We start from the raw sequence: 15,478 nt of genomic DNA, 5'->3' as shown, positions 1-15,478 counted from the left end.
CGCTGCCGTCAGTCGGGCCCTCACTGCCTCCTCCTCCCCCCTCCCCCTGCCGTCGGGAACGGCTGCCTCAACTTGTGAGGCTTCCTGCAGCCTTTTCCCTGCCTGAAGCACTTTCACACAGGTAGGAACATGGTTTATTTAATCTTTTCTTTGCTTATAAATTTTTATTCAGGTTGGAATTATTTGTATAAGTATAACTAATACTTATAGAATGTAATGACTTCCCTCCCCCCCCACCCCCCCCACACCTCCTCGTTCCCGACGCCTAATTTGTAACCTGCGCCTGATTTTTTTAATGTGTAGACAAGGTTTTTTCAAGCCTACAAAAATCTTCACTTGCTCCATTCTAAGTTAGTTTGGAGTATGTTTTCACTGTGGAAACTTTCAAATCAGGCGTCAGTGGCCGAACACGCCCCCTTTTGAAAAAAAAATCTGTTCAAAAGTGAAACTGTTCTACCTGACTAGAACTGCAGAAAACTTAAATGTGGAGAATTGCGATTTCTAAGATATTCCGTTCTCCACCAGTTGCTCCTAAAAATCAGGAGCAAATCATGTGGAAACTTGGGGCCAATATACTGTAGGTAGCACCGACTTCTCTACTTGGGAGAAAATAAAAATCTTCACCTCTTCCCAAAACAAATTATACAGTGGGGGGGGGCGGGGATAGCACACCCCTCCCCTGTTAGATCACCCTACCATGTTCTCCTACAGCTTTTGCATATGATGTAAAGTCACTTTTGATACATTGTGTCAGTGATAGTTGAGAATCTGACTTCTGAGTATGTTCAGTACTGAATTGAGACCATTTCCGACACTCCCTATGTTTTGTAGCCCATGTTATGTAACACCAGCCTGTCCATTGGCCTCCACAGAATGCTTTAATCTTCAATGTTTCTGTGCACCAAGTCCCATTCACCCACCACCCCTGTGCTCCCAGTCTGGCTGCACCCCGATTTAAAAAAATTCTCATCCTTGTGTTCAAATCCCCTCCACGTGGCCTCATCCTTCCCTTTCTTTGTAACCTCCTCCAGTCCTCCAACCCATGGATCTCTGGGATTTTCCATTTACGGCCTCTTGTGCATCCCTGATTTCCTTTGCTCCACCATTGGCGGCTGTGCCTTCAGCTGCCTAGGCACTAAACTCCTGAATTCCCTCCATAAACCTCTCTGTCTCTCCAACTCTCTCATCTTTAGGTCGCTGCTTAACGAAAGAGATGAGATGTGAACAGCACAAAGCATGAGCTTCGACAGGCCTAATGACACATCAGGAATTTGGGGGCACCGACCCCCCACTCCCCAACAATGCAAATTTCATAAGCTCTTTGTAACTATTTTCTCTCCTTATGGCCTGCATATTACTGCCGAGTATCTGATTTGCTGAGACTAGACTAGCAGATGGCTTTAGCTGTAGCTCACGACACTCGTGTATGGTGCTGGGAGCTCATTCAATATCAGCTGGAAGGATAGTGACCACCCTAAATTAATGAGAGAGAATGGCTCATGTGCAGCAATAGAGCATTTTTTTTAATTCATTCACGGGATGTGGGCATTGCTGGCAAGGCCAGCATTTAGTGCCCATCCCTAATTGCCCGTGAGAAGGTGGTGGTGAGCTGCCTTCTTGAACCGCTGCAGTCCGTGTGGTGAAGGTTCTCCCACAGTGCTGTTGAGGAGAGAGATCCAGGATTTTGACCCAGCGACTATGAAGGAACGGCGATATATTTCCACAGGATGGTGTGTGGCTTGGAGGGGAACTTGCATGGTAGAAACATAGAAACATAGAAACATAGAAAATAGGTGCAGGAGCAGGCCATTCAGCCCTTCTAGCCTGCACCGCCATTCAATGAGTTCATGGCTGAACATGAAACTTCAGTACCCCCTTCCTGCTTTCTCGCCATAACCCTTGATCCCCCGAGTAGTAAGGACTTCATCTAACTCCCTTTTGAATATATTTAGTGAATTGGCCTCAACTACTTTCTGTGGCAGAGAATTCCACAGGTTCACCACTCTCTGGGTGAAGAAGTTTCTCCTCATCTCGGTCCTAAATGGCTTACCCCTTATCCTCAGACTGTGACCCCTGGTTCTGGACTTCCCCAACATTGGGAACATTCTTTCTGCATCTAACCTGTCTAAACCCGTCAGAATTTTAAACGTTTCTATGAGGTCCCCTCTCATTCTTCTGAACTCCAGTGAATACAATCCCAATTGATCCAATCTTTCTTGATAGGTCAGTCCCGCCATCCCGGGAATCAGTCTGGTGAACCTTCGCTGCACTCCCTCAATAGCAAGAATGTCCTTCCTCAAGTTAGGAGACCAAAACTGTACACAATACTCCAGGTGTGGCCTCACCAAGGCCCTGTACAACTGTAGCAACACCTCCCTGCCCCTGTATTCAAATCCCCTCGCTATGAAGGCCAACATGCCATTTGCTTTCTTAACCGCCTGCTGTACCTGCATGCCAACCTTCAATGACTGATGTACCATGACACCCAGGTCTCGTTGCACCTTCCCTTTTCCTAATCTGTCACCATTCAGATAATAGTCTGTCTCTCTGTTTTTACCACCAAAGTGGATAACCTCACATTTATCCACATTATACTTCATCTGCCATGCATTTGCCCACTCACCTAACCTATCCAAGTCACTCTGCAGCTTAATAGCATCCTCCTCGCAGCTCACACTGCCACCCAACTTAGTATCATCCGCAAATTTGGAGATACTGCATTTAATCCCCTCGTCTAAATCATTAATGTACAATGTAAACAGCTGGGGCCCCAGCACAGAACCTTGCGGCACCCCACTAGTCACTGCCTGCCATTCTGAAAAGTACCCGTTTACTCCTACTCTTTGCTTCCTGTCTGACAACCAGTTCTCAATCCACGTCAGCACACTACCCCCAATCCCATGTGCTTTAACTTTGCACATTAATCTCTTGTGTGGGACCTTGTCGAAAGCCTTCTGAAAGTCCAAATATACCACATCAACTGGTTCTCCCTTGTCCACTTTACTGGAAACATCCTCAAAAAATTCCAGAAGATTTGTCAAGCATGATTTCCCTTTCACAAATCCATGCTGACTTGGACCTATCATGTCACCATTTTCCAGATGCACTGCTATGACATCCTTAATAATTGATTCCATCACTTTACCCACTACTGAGGTCAGGCTGACCGGTCTATAATTCCCTGTTTTCTCTCTCCCTCCTTTTTTAAAAAGTGGGGTTACATTGGCTACCCTCCACTCCATAGGAACTGATCCAGAGTCAATGGAATGTTGGAAAATGACTGTCAATGCATCCGCTATTTCCAAGGCCACCTCCTTAAGTACTCTAGGATGCAGGCCATCAGGCCCTGGGGATTTATCGGCCTTCAATCCCATCAATTTCCCCAACACAATTTCCCGACTAATAAAGATTTCCCTCAGTTCCTCTTCCTTACTAGACCCTCTGACCCCTTTTATATCCGGAAGGTTGTTTGTATCCTCCTTAGTGAATACCGAACCAAAGTACTTGTTCAATTGATCCGCCATTTCTTTGCTCCCCGTTATGACTTCCCCTGATTCTGACTGCAGGGGACCTACGTTTGTCTTCACCAACCTTTTTCTCTTTACATACCTATAGAAACTTTTGCAATCCGCCTTAATGTTCCCTGCAAGCTTCTTCTCGTACTCCATTTTCCCTGTCCTAATCAAACCCTTTGTCCTCCTCTGCTGAGTTCTAAATTTCTCCCAGTCCCCAGGTTCGCTGCTATTTCTGGCCAATTTGTATGCCACTTCCTTGGCTTTAATACTATCCCTGATTTCCCTAGATAGCCACGGTTGAGCCACCTTCCCCTTTTTATTTTGGTGTTCCCATGGTGTTCCCATGTTCCTGCTGCCGTTGTGCTTCTTTCTAGGTGATAGAGGTCGCGGGTTTGGGAGATGCTAGCGAAGAAGCATGTTACTGTGAGAGAATTGACAGGGCGTGCTATGTGGCTAAAGGTTTGTGTTGTTGAAGGTTGATGGAATGTTCCCAGGTGAGACCATGTGGAATACAAAAGCTGAAATCCCAGAAGATCTAAATGCAAGAGTAACAGGCAGATAGCTATGGGAGCTGGAAGAGGAGAGTCTTGTATTTATTGTCAGTCTGGCGATGGTGAGACTACCTTATTTACAGGCTGTCTTAACAGTTTTTCTTGTACGGTAATATTCTGTTAGATATTCCTGAATGAGAGTCAATCTTCAGTGAATAGTGTTATTATAATTAGAAGCCTTCGTATTACCCTGGGACTTACATTGAAATAAACCTCTCACCAATGCAGTTCAAACAACAGGGTAAAACATGACTCCTTTTCAAATCACAGCATTTGATTAAGCTGTCCATCATGGTCTGCCATGACACTTCTACCAGTGGTAATTAATATTAATTGTTGAGATTAATATAATGAAGTATATTCCAAAATATTAATGTGATCGTCTGTGTAATGGGCATGTGGAACGTTCACTGACCGTTGTGAAGGATCTCGTGTTCTCTTGTAAAATACTTTTTTTTTTCTCTCTAGATCTGGTCAGAAATGTGATACGGCCGGACTGTGACCTGAAATTCACTGGTAATGTCACCTGGGTAGGAAGAAGTTCCCTGGAAGTCCAGATGAAAGTATCTCAGGTTAGATCACTCTTAACATAGAAACATAGAAAATAGGTGCAGGAGTAGGCCATTTGGTCCTTTAAGTCTGCACCGCCATTCAATAAGATCATGGCTGATCATTCCCTCAGTACCCCTTTGCTGCTTTCTCTCCATACCCCTTGATCCCCTTAGCCGCAAGGGCCATATCTAACTCCCTCTTGAATATAATCCAATGAACTGGCATCAACAACTCTCTGCGGCAGGGAATTCCACAGGTTAACAACTCTCTGAATGAAGAAGTTTCTCCTCATCTCAGTCCTAAATGGCCTATCCCTTATCCTTACACTATGTCCCCTGGTTCTGGACTTCCCCAACATCGGGAATATTCTTCCCGCATCTAACCTGTCCAGTCCTATCAGAATCCTCAACGTTTCTATGAGATCCCCTCTCATCCTTCTAAACTCCAGTGAATAAAGGCCCAGTTGATCCAGTCTCTCCTCATATGACAGTCCAGCCATCCCTGGAATCAGTCTGGTTAACCTGCACTCCCTCAATAGCAAGAACGTCCTTCCTCAGATTAGGAGACCAAAACTGAACACAATATTCCAGGTGAGGCCTCACTAAGGCCCTGTACAACTGCAGTAAGATCTCCCTGCTCCTATACTCATCCCCTAGCTATGAAGGCCAACATACCATTTGCCGCCTTCACCGCCTGCTGTACCTGCATGCCAACCTTCAATGACTGATGAACCATGATACCCAGGTCTCGTTGCACCTCCCCTTTTCATAATCTGCCGCCATTCAGATAATCTGCCTTCGTGTTTTTGCCCCCAAAATGGATAACCTCACATTTATCCACATTATACTGCATCTGCCCACTCACCTAACCTGTCCAAGTCACCCTGCAGCCTCTTAGTGTCCCCCTCACAGCTCACACCGCCACCCAGTTTAGTGTCATCTGCAAACTTGGAGATATTACACTCAATTCCTTCATACAAATCGTTAATGCATATTGTAAAGAGCTGGGGTCCCAGCACTGAGCCCTGCGGCACTCCACTAGTCACTGCCTGCCATTCTGAAAAGGACCCATTTATCCCGACTCTCTGCTTCCTGTCTGCCAACCAGTTCTCTATCCACGTCAGTACATTACCCCCAATACCATGCGCTTTGATTTTGCACACCAATCTCTTGTGTGGGACCTTGTCAAAAGCCTTTTGAAAGTCCAAATACACCACATCCACTGGTTCTCCCTTGTCCACTCTGCCAGTTACATCCTCAAAAAATTCCAGAAGATTTGTCAAGCACGATTTCCCTTTCATAAATCCATGCTCACTTGGACCGATCCTGTCACTGCTTTCCAAATGCGCTGCTATTTCATCCTTAATGATTGATTCCAACATTTTCCCCACTACTGATGTTAGGCTAACCTATCTATAATTTTCTCTCCCTCCTTTTTTAAAAAGTGGTGTTACATTAGCTACCCTCCAGTCCATAGGAACTGATCCAGAGTCGATAGACTGTTGGAAAATGATCACCAATGCATCCACTATTTCTAGGACCACTTCCTTAAGGGAAGTGGGATGCAGACTATCAGGCCCCAGGGATTTATCTGCCTTCAATCCCATCAATTTCCCTAACACAATTTCCTGCCTAATAAGGATATCCTTCAGTTCCTCCTTCTCACAAGACCCACTGTCCCCTAGTACATTCGGAAAGTTATTTGTGTCTTCCTTCGTGAAGACAGAACCGAAGTATTTGTTCAATTGGTCTGCCATTTCTTTGTTCCTCATTATAAATTCACCTGAATCCGACTGCAAGGGACCTACATTTGTCTTCACTAATCTTTTTCTCTTCACATATTTATAGAAGCTTTTGCAGTCAGTTTTTATGTTCCCTGCAAGCTTCCTCTCATACTCTATTTCCCCCTCTTAATTAAACCCTTAGTCCTCCTCTGTTGAATTCTAAATTTCTCCCAGTTCTCAGGTTTGTTGCTTTTTCTAGCCAATTTATATGCCTCTTGGTTTTAACACTATCCTTAATTTCCCTTGTTAGCCACGGTTGAGCCTCCTTCCCCGTTTTATTTTTACTCCAGACAGGGATGTACAATTGCTGAAGTTCATCCATGTGATCTTTAAATGTTTGCCATTGCTTATCCACCGTCAACTCTAAGTATCCTTTGCCACTCTATTCTAGCCAATTCACGCCTCATACCGTCGAAGTTACCTTTCCTTAAGTTCAGGAGCCTAGTTTCCGAATTAGCTGTGTCACTCTCCATCTTAATAAAGAATTCTACCATATTATGGTCACTCTTCCCCAAGGGGCCTCGCACAACAAGATTGCTAATTATTCCTTTCTCATTACACATCACCCAGTCTAGGATGGCCAGTCCTCTAGTTGGTTCCTCGACATATTGGTCTAGAAAACCATCCCTAATACACTCCAGGAAATCCTCCTCCACCGCATTGCTACCAGTTTGGTTAGCTCAGTCAGTATGTAGATTAAAGTCGCCCATGATAACTGCTGTACCTTTAGATTGTCAGTTGCCCCATTGCAAGTTAGGAGTTTCTCTTGATTGATGCATTTATTTTGAAGAATTAATTTAATTTACCTTTAGCTACTAGATGTCATATTAATGAGATTGTGCTGGTAAACATGTCATAGCTGAAAATAAGTGACTGCTCTGGCAAACTCCTGTTTGTAGCTTTGGAACTGCCACAAACTCTGCTGGGACCCAGACATGCCAGGCCCCAGCCACAGGGTGAGGTTCTCAGTTTCTCTCTTCCCAACCCCCACCCCGTCCTACCCCACCCCCCACTCCAATTGGGGGGGTGCCTCTGCCTGCCCCAACAAGGACATCGATGTAGGTGGTGGGACTCTCTAAATTGGGAGCTCTTGTGTCCTGGCATTGCGGATTTTCTAGGTTCTGAATTGTATCCTTGAAGTGGCCTGACCTCGGGGTGCAGAAGCTAATACACAAATGCCTCAGTAAATTCACTCTGATGCTGGTTGGAGCACAAAGTTTTGAAATTGCTTTTGATTGTGGTAGCACAGCTCACATAGATAAATGTGAGGTTATCCACTTTGGTGGCAAAAACAGGAAGGCAGAATATTATCTGAATGGTGACAGATTAGGAAAAAGGGAGGTGCAAAGAGACCTGCGTGTCATGGTACATCAGTCATTGAAAGTAGGCATGCAGGTACAGTAGGCGATGAAGAAGGCAAATGGTATGTTGGCCTTCATAGCGAGGGGATTTTAAGTATAGGAGCAGGGAGGTCTTACTGCAGTTGTACAGGGCCTTGATGAGGCCATACCTTGAATATTGTGTACAGTTTTGGTCTCCTAATCTGAGGAAGGACATTCTTGCTATTGAGGGAGTGCAGCGAAGGTTCACCAGACTGATTCCCGGGATGGCAGGACTGACATATGAAGAAAGACTGGATCAACTAGGCTTATATTCACTGGAATTTAGAAGAATGAGTGGGGATCTCATAGAAACATATAACATTCTGACCTGATTGGACAGGTTAGATGCAGTAAGAATGTTCCCGATGTTGGGGAAGTCCAGAATCAGGGGTCACAGTCTAACGATAAGGGGTAAGCCATTTAGGACCAAGATGAGGAGAAACTTCTTCACTCAGAGAATTGTGAACCTGTGGAATTCTCTACCACAGAAAGTGTGGAGGCCAGTTCGTTAGATATATTCAAAAGGGAGTTAGATGTGACCCTTACGGCTAAAGGGATCAAGGGGTATGGAGAGAAAGCAGGAATGGGGTACTGAAGTTGTATGATCATATTGAATGGTGGTGCAGGCTTGAAGGGCTGAATGGCCTACTCATGCACCTATTTTCTATGTTTCCCACTGTGTGAATAAATTGGCTCAACCAATGCTAGTTCAGCAAATAATGGCTCTTTCTGCACTGGAAGTTTTATAAACAAGGGATGGGATGCCAGGGAGTAAAAATGTCTGGGAGATGATAACACAGGCAGAAATTGATGTTTACTTGCTGATATTCCATGCAGTTTTTGGATTGATGAGGAAAGTAATGGTGCAACGCAACATCTATTGTGTTCCTTGTGGAAACCTGGCTTGACTGCACGCAATTCTTGTGTTGCTTTATTCCTGATGTAGAAGACATGGCAGTCAGGTTCCTTTTCTGTTGTTCAAGATAGACTTTAGTGTGGAGTAGGTCATTCTTCCAAAATGCACGAGTCAACGTGGCTTTGACCATACTGGACTCGAGAGGTTTCTCTACAGCCTGTCAAAGTAAGGCTGATGTAATCCTTCGCTTTGTAGACTGAAGTTGACAGTAGTGACAAACAGGGTTTGATGATTCACAGGCCAATTTATGCGATTACTAAGCCAAGAAGTTAAATATTTGTGACTGAAGAGCATCTGATAACCTTGTATAGAAACGGTGGGTAATAAGAGAGTTGTTGATTCTGTCCATTTACAGACGTATAATCCTCCCGGATTTTCCTATGTATGCCCCTCCCATGTGATGCTTCACCCCAAGCCCTGAAGAGGATGACGTGTCCCTTAATTCCTTAATTTCCTCAAAAAAATGTGCTCTATTTACCAACTGACAAGATAAGCGATAAAGATCAACTTCTCAACAAAACTGGAATATGACGCTCCCCCCCCCCCCCCCCCCCCACCCTCATTATGTTAGAGATGCAGGGAGCAATGGTTGTTGGTCTGTGTTATTATGCATTGAGACAATTGTTCTGAGACATCAAAAGTTGACTGATTTTTCACTGAAGACAAATGGGCAACCACCCAACAGAATGATAGTGGCAGAACAATGCTGCAAAATGCTTCTCATTCACGGGTTTGTACAGGTTCAGCATGATTAATAGCAGGGATATTGATTTAGCCTCGCATTTCCCGTGTGTCCGAAAACTAAAGAAATCTTGCCATGAATTAAATCGGTTCAGTAGAATGAGATTGTATAGTGTGATTTAATTTAACTGTGTGATTTTTGTCTTTCAAGTATTATGATGGCATCTTCAATCTTGCCTTAGAGGCTACTTTTGTGATGGTAGCCCGAGATGCTGGAAATAAAAGGTAACCAATGATGGAATTGATTTCTGAATGTACATTTGGGGCAAGTTTATTTACTTTAATTTGTGTGCATAGTGTCACCATGTGCCTCTTCTTCATACATATCAAAATGATGAATTACTCAAAATTCACAGTTTAAAGTAATGCATAGAATGTTGGACTTAAATATAAGCTTAGGATTTTGCTGCTTATCTAAAGAATATTTCACCAGTATGTGTGAAAAGCTTTCTTTTACTCATGTAAAACATAATTCACAAGTTAAAGGTCTTGCACGTGTATGAAAGAAGAACCAAATACTGCCACCATTTGGATATACTTCAGGCATGCAATATGTTTACTCGGCTATGGGTGAGAATGGCTGTACTCATTTTAATTAGACACAAGCGATGTTAATTAGGCAACATGCTTTGCATTATTGGTGCCTTAGCACTGCTGGACCATTGTGCATTCCTATTGCACAGTACTGGCCTGGTATTTGGAAGGTACAAGTGGAGACCTGAGGCCTGCCCAACAATCTTCCTTCCTCCACCATCCCCCCGAGGCAGTCTCCCCGATAGAGGAAGTTATTTTGCTGGGAGCCCGCCAAAAATACTTAAACAGCCAGGGTCAGAGGTGGGCCATTGAGTCAGGCAGCGATTCCCTCCACAGGATGGGAACTCTGCCTCTTTGTGTTATTTGTAGATGGTGGATTTAGTCAGAACAATTCAGTGAGATCCATAGAGGAACCCAATGGTGGAATTAATGGTGCTCGAGGAGTTCCTGGTGCAGGACTTTTTAAATGCTCTCTTGAGTCCAGTTCAAATGAATCCCAGTTACTCTCTTTGTTTTATCCCAATAACTTAGCGCCCTATCTAGTTACATGGAGACCTAACTTCCTGTGCAAGTTTCTCTTAGCTTAAAATTCCTCATTTATCTGTAAACCCAATTACTACCTGCATGCACAAGTTTATTGACCACACATTCAAATCCTTTTTGCTGCTCATAAAGGTCTTTAAAATTATGAAAAGGTTTCGATGGAGTAGATACAAGAGAGTGTTTCCACTTGTGAGGAAAAGGAAAACTGGATGTCATCAATATATCAAGAAATTCATCAAGAAATCCAATCGGGAATTCAGCCAAAACTTCTTTATCCAGTATGTAGAAGTCGCTACCACAGGGAGTGGCTCAGGTGAATAGTGCAGATGCATTTAAGGGAAAACTAGATAAGCAAATGAGGGAGAAGGGAATAGAGGGTTATGATGATAGGCAGATGAGGAAGGACAGGAGGAGGCTCAAGTGGGACATGGACTGGTTGGGCCGAATGGCCTGTTTCTGTGCTGTATATTATATGTAATATAAGCATAAAAAGTGCTGTTACTAGCTGAAAGCTGTAGTTAATTGTCTTTTTTTCTCACAGTGCAGCTTTGGTTAATCCATTGAAACCTGAAGGTCCAGAGGAGGAGCGTCTCTTTCAACAAGGAAACTGTAAGTGATGACGAGCAGTCACTGCCTAAACTATCCCAATCAAAGAAAGAAATTGCATTCATGCAGCATTTTTCATAGGTGCACAAAGCATTTCATAGCCAGTGCATTATTTTGAAGTCTACTCGCTGCTGTTTTGTAGCCAAGCACAGCCAGCCAATTTGTCCACAGCAAGGTCCAACAGACAGAAATGAAATAAATGGCCAGTTAATTTTTTTAATTGTTTGGCTGAGGGATGAATATTGGGCACTGGGAGAAGTCCCTGCTTTTCTTCAAATAGTGCTGTGAAATCTTCCACATTCACCTGAACAGCAAACATGGGCTTGATTTAACATCTCATCCGAAAGATTGAAGTCACTGCATTGAAGAGTCAGCCTGGATTATGAATTGCTGGGTGTGGAGAAGGTAACCAGTTGATGTAGTTCTTCCCTTGAGCAGCGGCAAAACCCAGAAAACTGCATTTTCTGGCTTTCCTTGGAAGTAGAAATTGGCAAAATAAAATATGCAGATGGGATTGTGCCAAAGTAAGCCCAGTAACTTGTTCATGGTTTATCAACTCATATTCCTACCATTGTTGCAATCATTGGAAGGACCAAAGGCAGAATACTTTTAGTTTCTGTAATGTTGAAATCGTAAACTTTGAGTAAAAATGTGCCTATAAACAATTTATTATGTGATTTGTACTCGGAAGCAGGCAATGGAAGGGCTGCTTTGGGCCTATAGGCTGTGATAGCGCATTTGGTAAGCAGTGACAGGATCGGTCCAAGTCAGCATGGATTTAGGAAAGGGAAATCATGCTTGACAAATCTTCAAGAATTTTTTGAGGATGTTACTAGTAGAGTGGACAAGGGAGAACCAGTGGATGTGGTGTATTTGGACTTTTGACAAGATCCCACACAAGAGATTAGTGTGCAAAATTAAGGCACATGGTATTGAGGTAATGTATTACATAGAAACATAGAAAATAGGTGCAGGAGCAGGCCATTCAGCCCTTCTAGCCTGCACCGCCATTCAATGAGTTCATGGCTGAACATGAAACTTCAGTACCCCCTTCCTGCTTTCTCGCCATACCCCTTGATCCCCCGAGTAGTAAGGACTTCATCTAACTCCCTTTTGAATATATTTAGTGAATTAGCCTCAACTACTTTCTGTGGTAGAGAATTCCACAGGTTCACCACTCTCTGGGTGAAGAAGTTTCTCCTCATCTCGGTCCTAAATGGCTTACCCCTTATCCTCAGACTGTGACCCCTGGTTCTGGACTTCCCCAACATTGGGAACATTCTTCCTGCATCCAACCTGTCTAAACCCGTCAGAATTTTAAACGTTTCTATGAGGTCCTCTCTCATTCTTCTGAACTCCAGTGAATACAAGCCCAGTTGATCCAGTCTTTCTTGATAGGTCAGTCCCACCTTCCCGGGAATCAGTCTGGTGAATCTTCGCTGCACTCCCTCAATAGCAAGAATGTCCTTCCTCAAGTTAGGAGACCAAAACTGTACACAATACTCGAGGTGTGGCCTCACCAAGGCCCTGTACAACTGTAGCAACACCTCCCTGCCCCTGTACTCAAATCCCCTCGCTATGAAGGCCAACATGCCATTTGCTTTCTTAACCGCCTGCTGCACCTGCATGCCAACCTTCAATGACTGATGTACCATGACACCCAGGTCTCGTTGCACCTTCCCTTTTCCTAATCTGTCACCATTCAGATAATAGTCTGTCTCTCTGTTTTTACCACCAAAGTGGATAACCTCACATTTATCCACATTATACTTCATCTGCCATGCATTTGCCCACTCACCTAACCTATCCAAGTCACTCTGCAGCCTCATAGCATCCTCCTCGCAGCTCACACTGCCATCCAACTTAGTGTCATCCGCAAATTTGGAGATACTACATTTAATCCCCTCGTCTAAATCATTAATGTACAATGTAAACAGCTGGGGCCCCAGCACAGAACCTTGCGGTACCCCACTAGTCACTGCCTGCCATTCTGAAAAGTACCCATTTACTCCTACTCTTTGCTTCCTGTCTGACAACCAGTTCTCAATCCATGTCAGCACACTACCCCCCAATCCCATGTGCTTTAACTTTGCACATTAATCTCTTGTGTGGGACCTTGTCGAAAGCCTTCTGAAAGTCCAAATATACCACATCAACTGGTTCTCCTTTGTCCACTTTACTGGAAACATCCTCAAAAAATTCCAGAAGATTTGTCAAGCATGATTTCCCTTTCACAAATCCATGCTGACTTGGACCTATCATGTCACCATTTTCCAAATGCGCTGCTATGATATCCTTAATAATTGATTCCATCATTTTACCCACTACTGAGGTCAGACTGACCGGTCTATAATTCCCTGTTTTCTCTCTCCCTCCTTTTTTAAAAAGTGGGGTTACATTGGCTACCCTCCACTCGATAGGAACTGATCCAGAGTCAATGGAATGTTGGAAAATGACTGTCAATGCATCCGCTATTTCCAAGGCCACCTCCTTAAGTACTCTGGGATGCAGTCCATCAGGCCCTGGGGATTTATCGTCCTTCAATCCCATCAATTTCCCCAACACAATTTCCCGATTAATAAAGATTTCCCTCAGTTCCTCCTCCTTACGAGACCCTCTGACCCCTTTTATATTGACGTGGATAGAGAACTGGTTGGCAGACAGGAAGCAAAGAGTGGGAATAAATGGGTCCTTTTCAGAATGGCAGGCAGTGACTAGTGGGGTACCGCAAGGTTCAGTGCTGGGACCCCAGCTATTTACAATATATATTAATGATTTTGATGAAGGCATTGAATGTAATATCTCCAAGTTTGCAGATGACACTAAGCTGGGTGGCAGTGTGAGCTGTGAGGAGGATGCTAAGAGGCTGCAGGATGACTTGGACAGGTTAGGTGAGTGGGCAAATGCATGGCAGATGCAGTTTAATGTGGATAAATGTGAGGTTATCAACTTTGGTGGCAAAAACAGGAAGGCAGAATATTATCTGAATAGTGACAGATCAGTAAAAGGGGAGTGCAACGAGACCTGGGTGTCATGGTACATCAGTCATTGAAAGTAGGCATACAGGTGCAGCAGGCAGTAAAGAAAGCAAATGGCATGTTGGCCTTCATAGCGAGAGGATTTGAGTATAGGAGCAGGGAGGTCTTACTGCAGTTGTACAGGACCTTGGTGAAACCACACCTTGAGTATTAGTCTCCGAATCTGAGGAAGAACATTCTTGCTATTGAGGGTGTGCAGCGAAGGTTCACCAGACTGATTCCTGGGATGGCGGGACTGACATATGAAGAAAGACTGGACTTATATTCACTGGAATTTAGAAGAATGAGAGGGGATCTCATAGAAGCATACAAAATTCTGACGGGATTGGACAGTTTAGATGTAGGAAGAATGTTCCCGATGTTGGGGAAGTCCGGAACCGGGGTCACAGTCTAAAGATAAGGGGTAAGCCATCTAGGACCGAGATGAGGAGAAACTTTTTCACCCAGAGAATTGTGAACCTATGGAATTCTCTACTGCAGAAAGTTGTTGAGTCGAGTACGTTAGATATATTCAAAAGGGAGTTAGATGTGGCCCTTACGACTAAAGGGATCAAGGGGTATGGAGAGAAAGCAGGAAAGGGGTACTGAGGTGAATGATCAGCCATGACCTTATTGAATGGTGGTGCAGGCTCGAAGGGCCGAATAGCCTACTCCACCTATTTTCTATGTTTCTATGTGCGAGATTCAAGAGCAAACTGTGAGGCGGATTTCTGTTTTGACTTTGTACTTGTTGATATTTGTATTGTTGAAATACAAAGCTGTCATATCAGTCGGATTTTATTTCAAATTAAGCTTGTTTAATCGTGCTTTAAATCGAAAATTAGAGTTGTGCAGTGTTTGTGTACGTGTTTGCCTTCTATTGGTACGTCACATTTATGTTGAGAAATATAGGGCCCAAGTTTCCGACATCCGCTAGAACCTCCGAGAGGCCCGCCTATTTTGTGGAATGAAAAGCACGCCAAAAACTTACCAAGCCATTCTCCGAGTGCAGCAGGCCTGTTCAACAGTCAGCGCGACGCAGCACAACAGCGGTTGGGGGGGGGGGGGGGGGGGCGGAGCTACAGCCTTGGGCCAAAGAGAGTGCCGGCAGCTGCACGCGTGCACAGTGGAGTCTGCGCAGTAGCTCCTGGCCCCCAGATTCTGAGTGCGTGTGCTGCTGGCTGTGTGGGAGGGGCCCGAAGCACGCAGCCCCTAACCCTGGCCAAATGGGCTCCTGGAGTGGGGCAGAGTGCCGATTTTCAGCACGCAGCCCCTAGCCCTGGCTGAATGGGCTCCTGGAGGGGACAGAGTGCCAACTTCCAGCCTGCGGCACCAGCT

The 15,478-nt window shown here is 44.4% G+C and overlaps 1 protein-coding gene across 3 annotated transcripts in view; it reads left to right on the top strand.

Annotated features, from left to right (window-relative positions):
* LOC139276337 (acyl-coenzyme A thioesterase 9, mitochondrial-like) overlaps nucleotides 1-15,478 on the top strand; it is a 75,972-nt gene that overhangs the window by 33,220 nt on the left and 27,274 nt on the right. For all 3 annotated transcript variants that reach the window (XM_070894169.1, XM_070894171.1, XM_070894170.1), the window contains 3 exons: nucleotides 4,535-4,638; nucleotides 9,592-9,665; nucleotides 11,059-11,126. In XM_070894169.1, coding sequence (XP_070750270.1) covers nucleotides 4,535-4,638; nucleotides 9,592-9,665; nucleotides 11,059-11,126 — 246 coding nt within the window. The remainder of the gene's footprint in view (nucleotides 1-4,534; nucleotides 4,639-9,591; nucleotides 9,666-11,058; nucleotides 11,127-15,478) is intronic.

This window comes from Pristiophorus japonicus, chromosome 11 (genome assembly GCF_044704955.1).
Source record: "Pristiophorus japonicus isolate sPriJap1 chromosome 11, sPriJap1.hap1, whole genome shotgun sequence".
NCBI classification, from domain to species: Eukaryota; Metazoa; Chordata; class Chondrichthyes; family Pristiophoridae; genus Pristiophorus; species Pristiophorus japonicus.
Note: the sequence above shows the minus strand (reverse complement) of the source record. Positions and strands in the feature narration are given on the sequence as shown.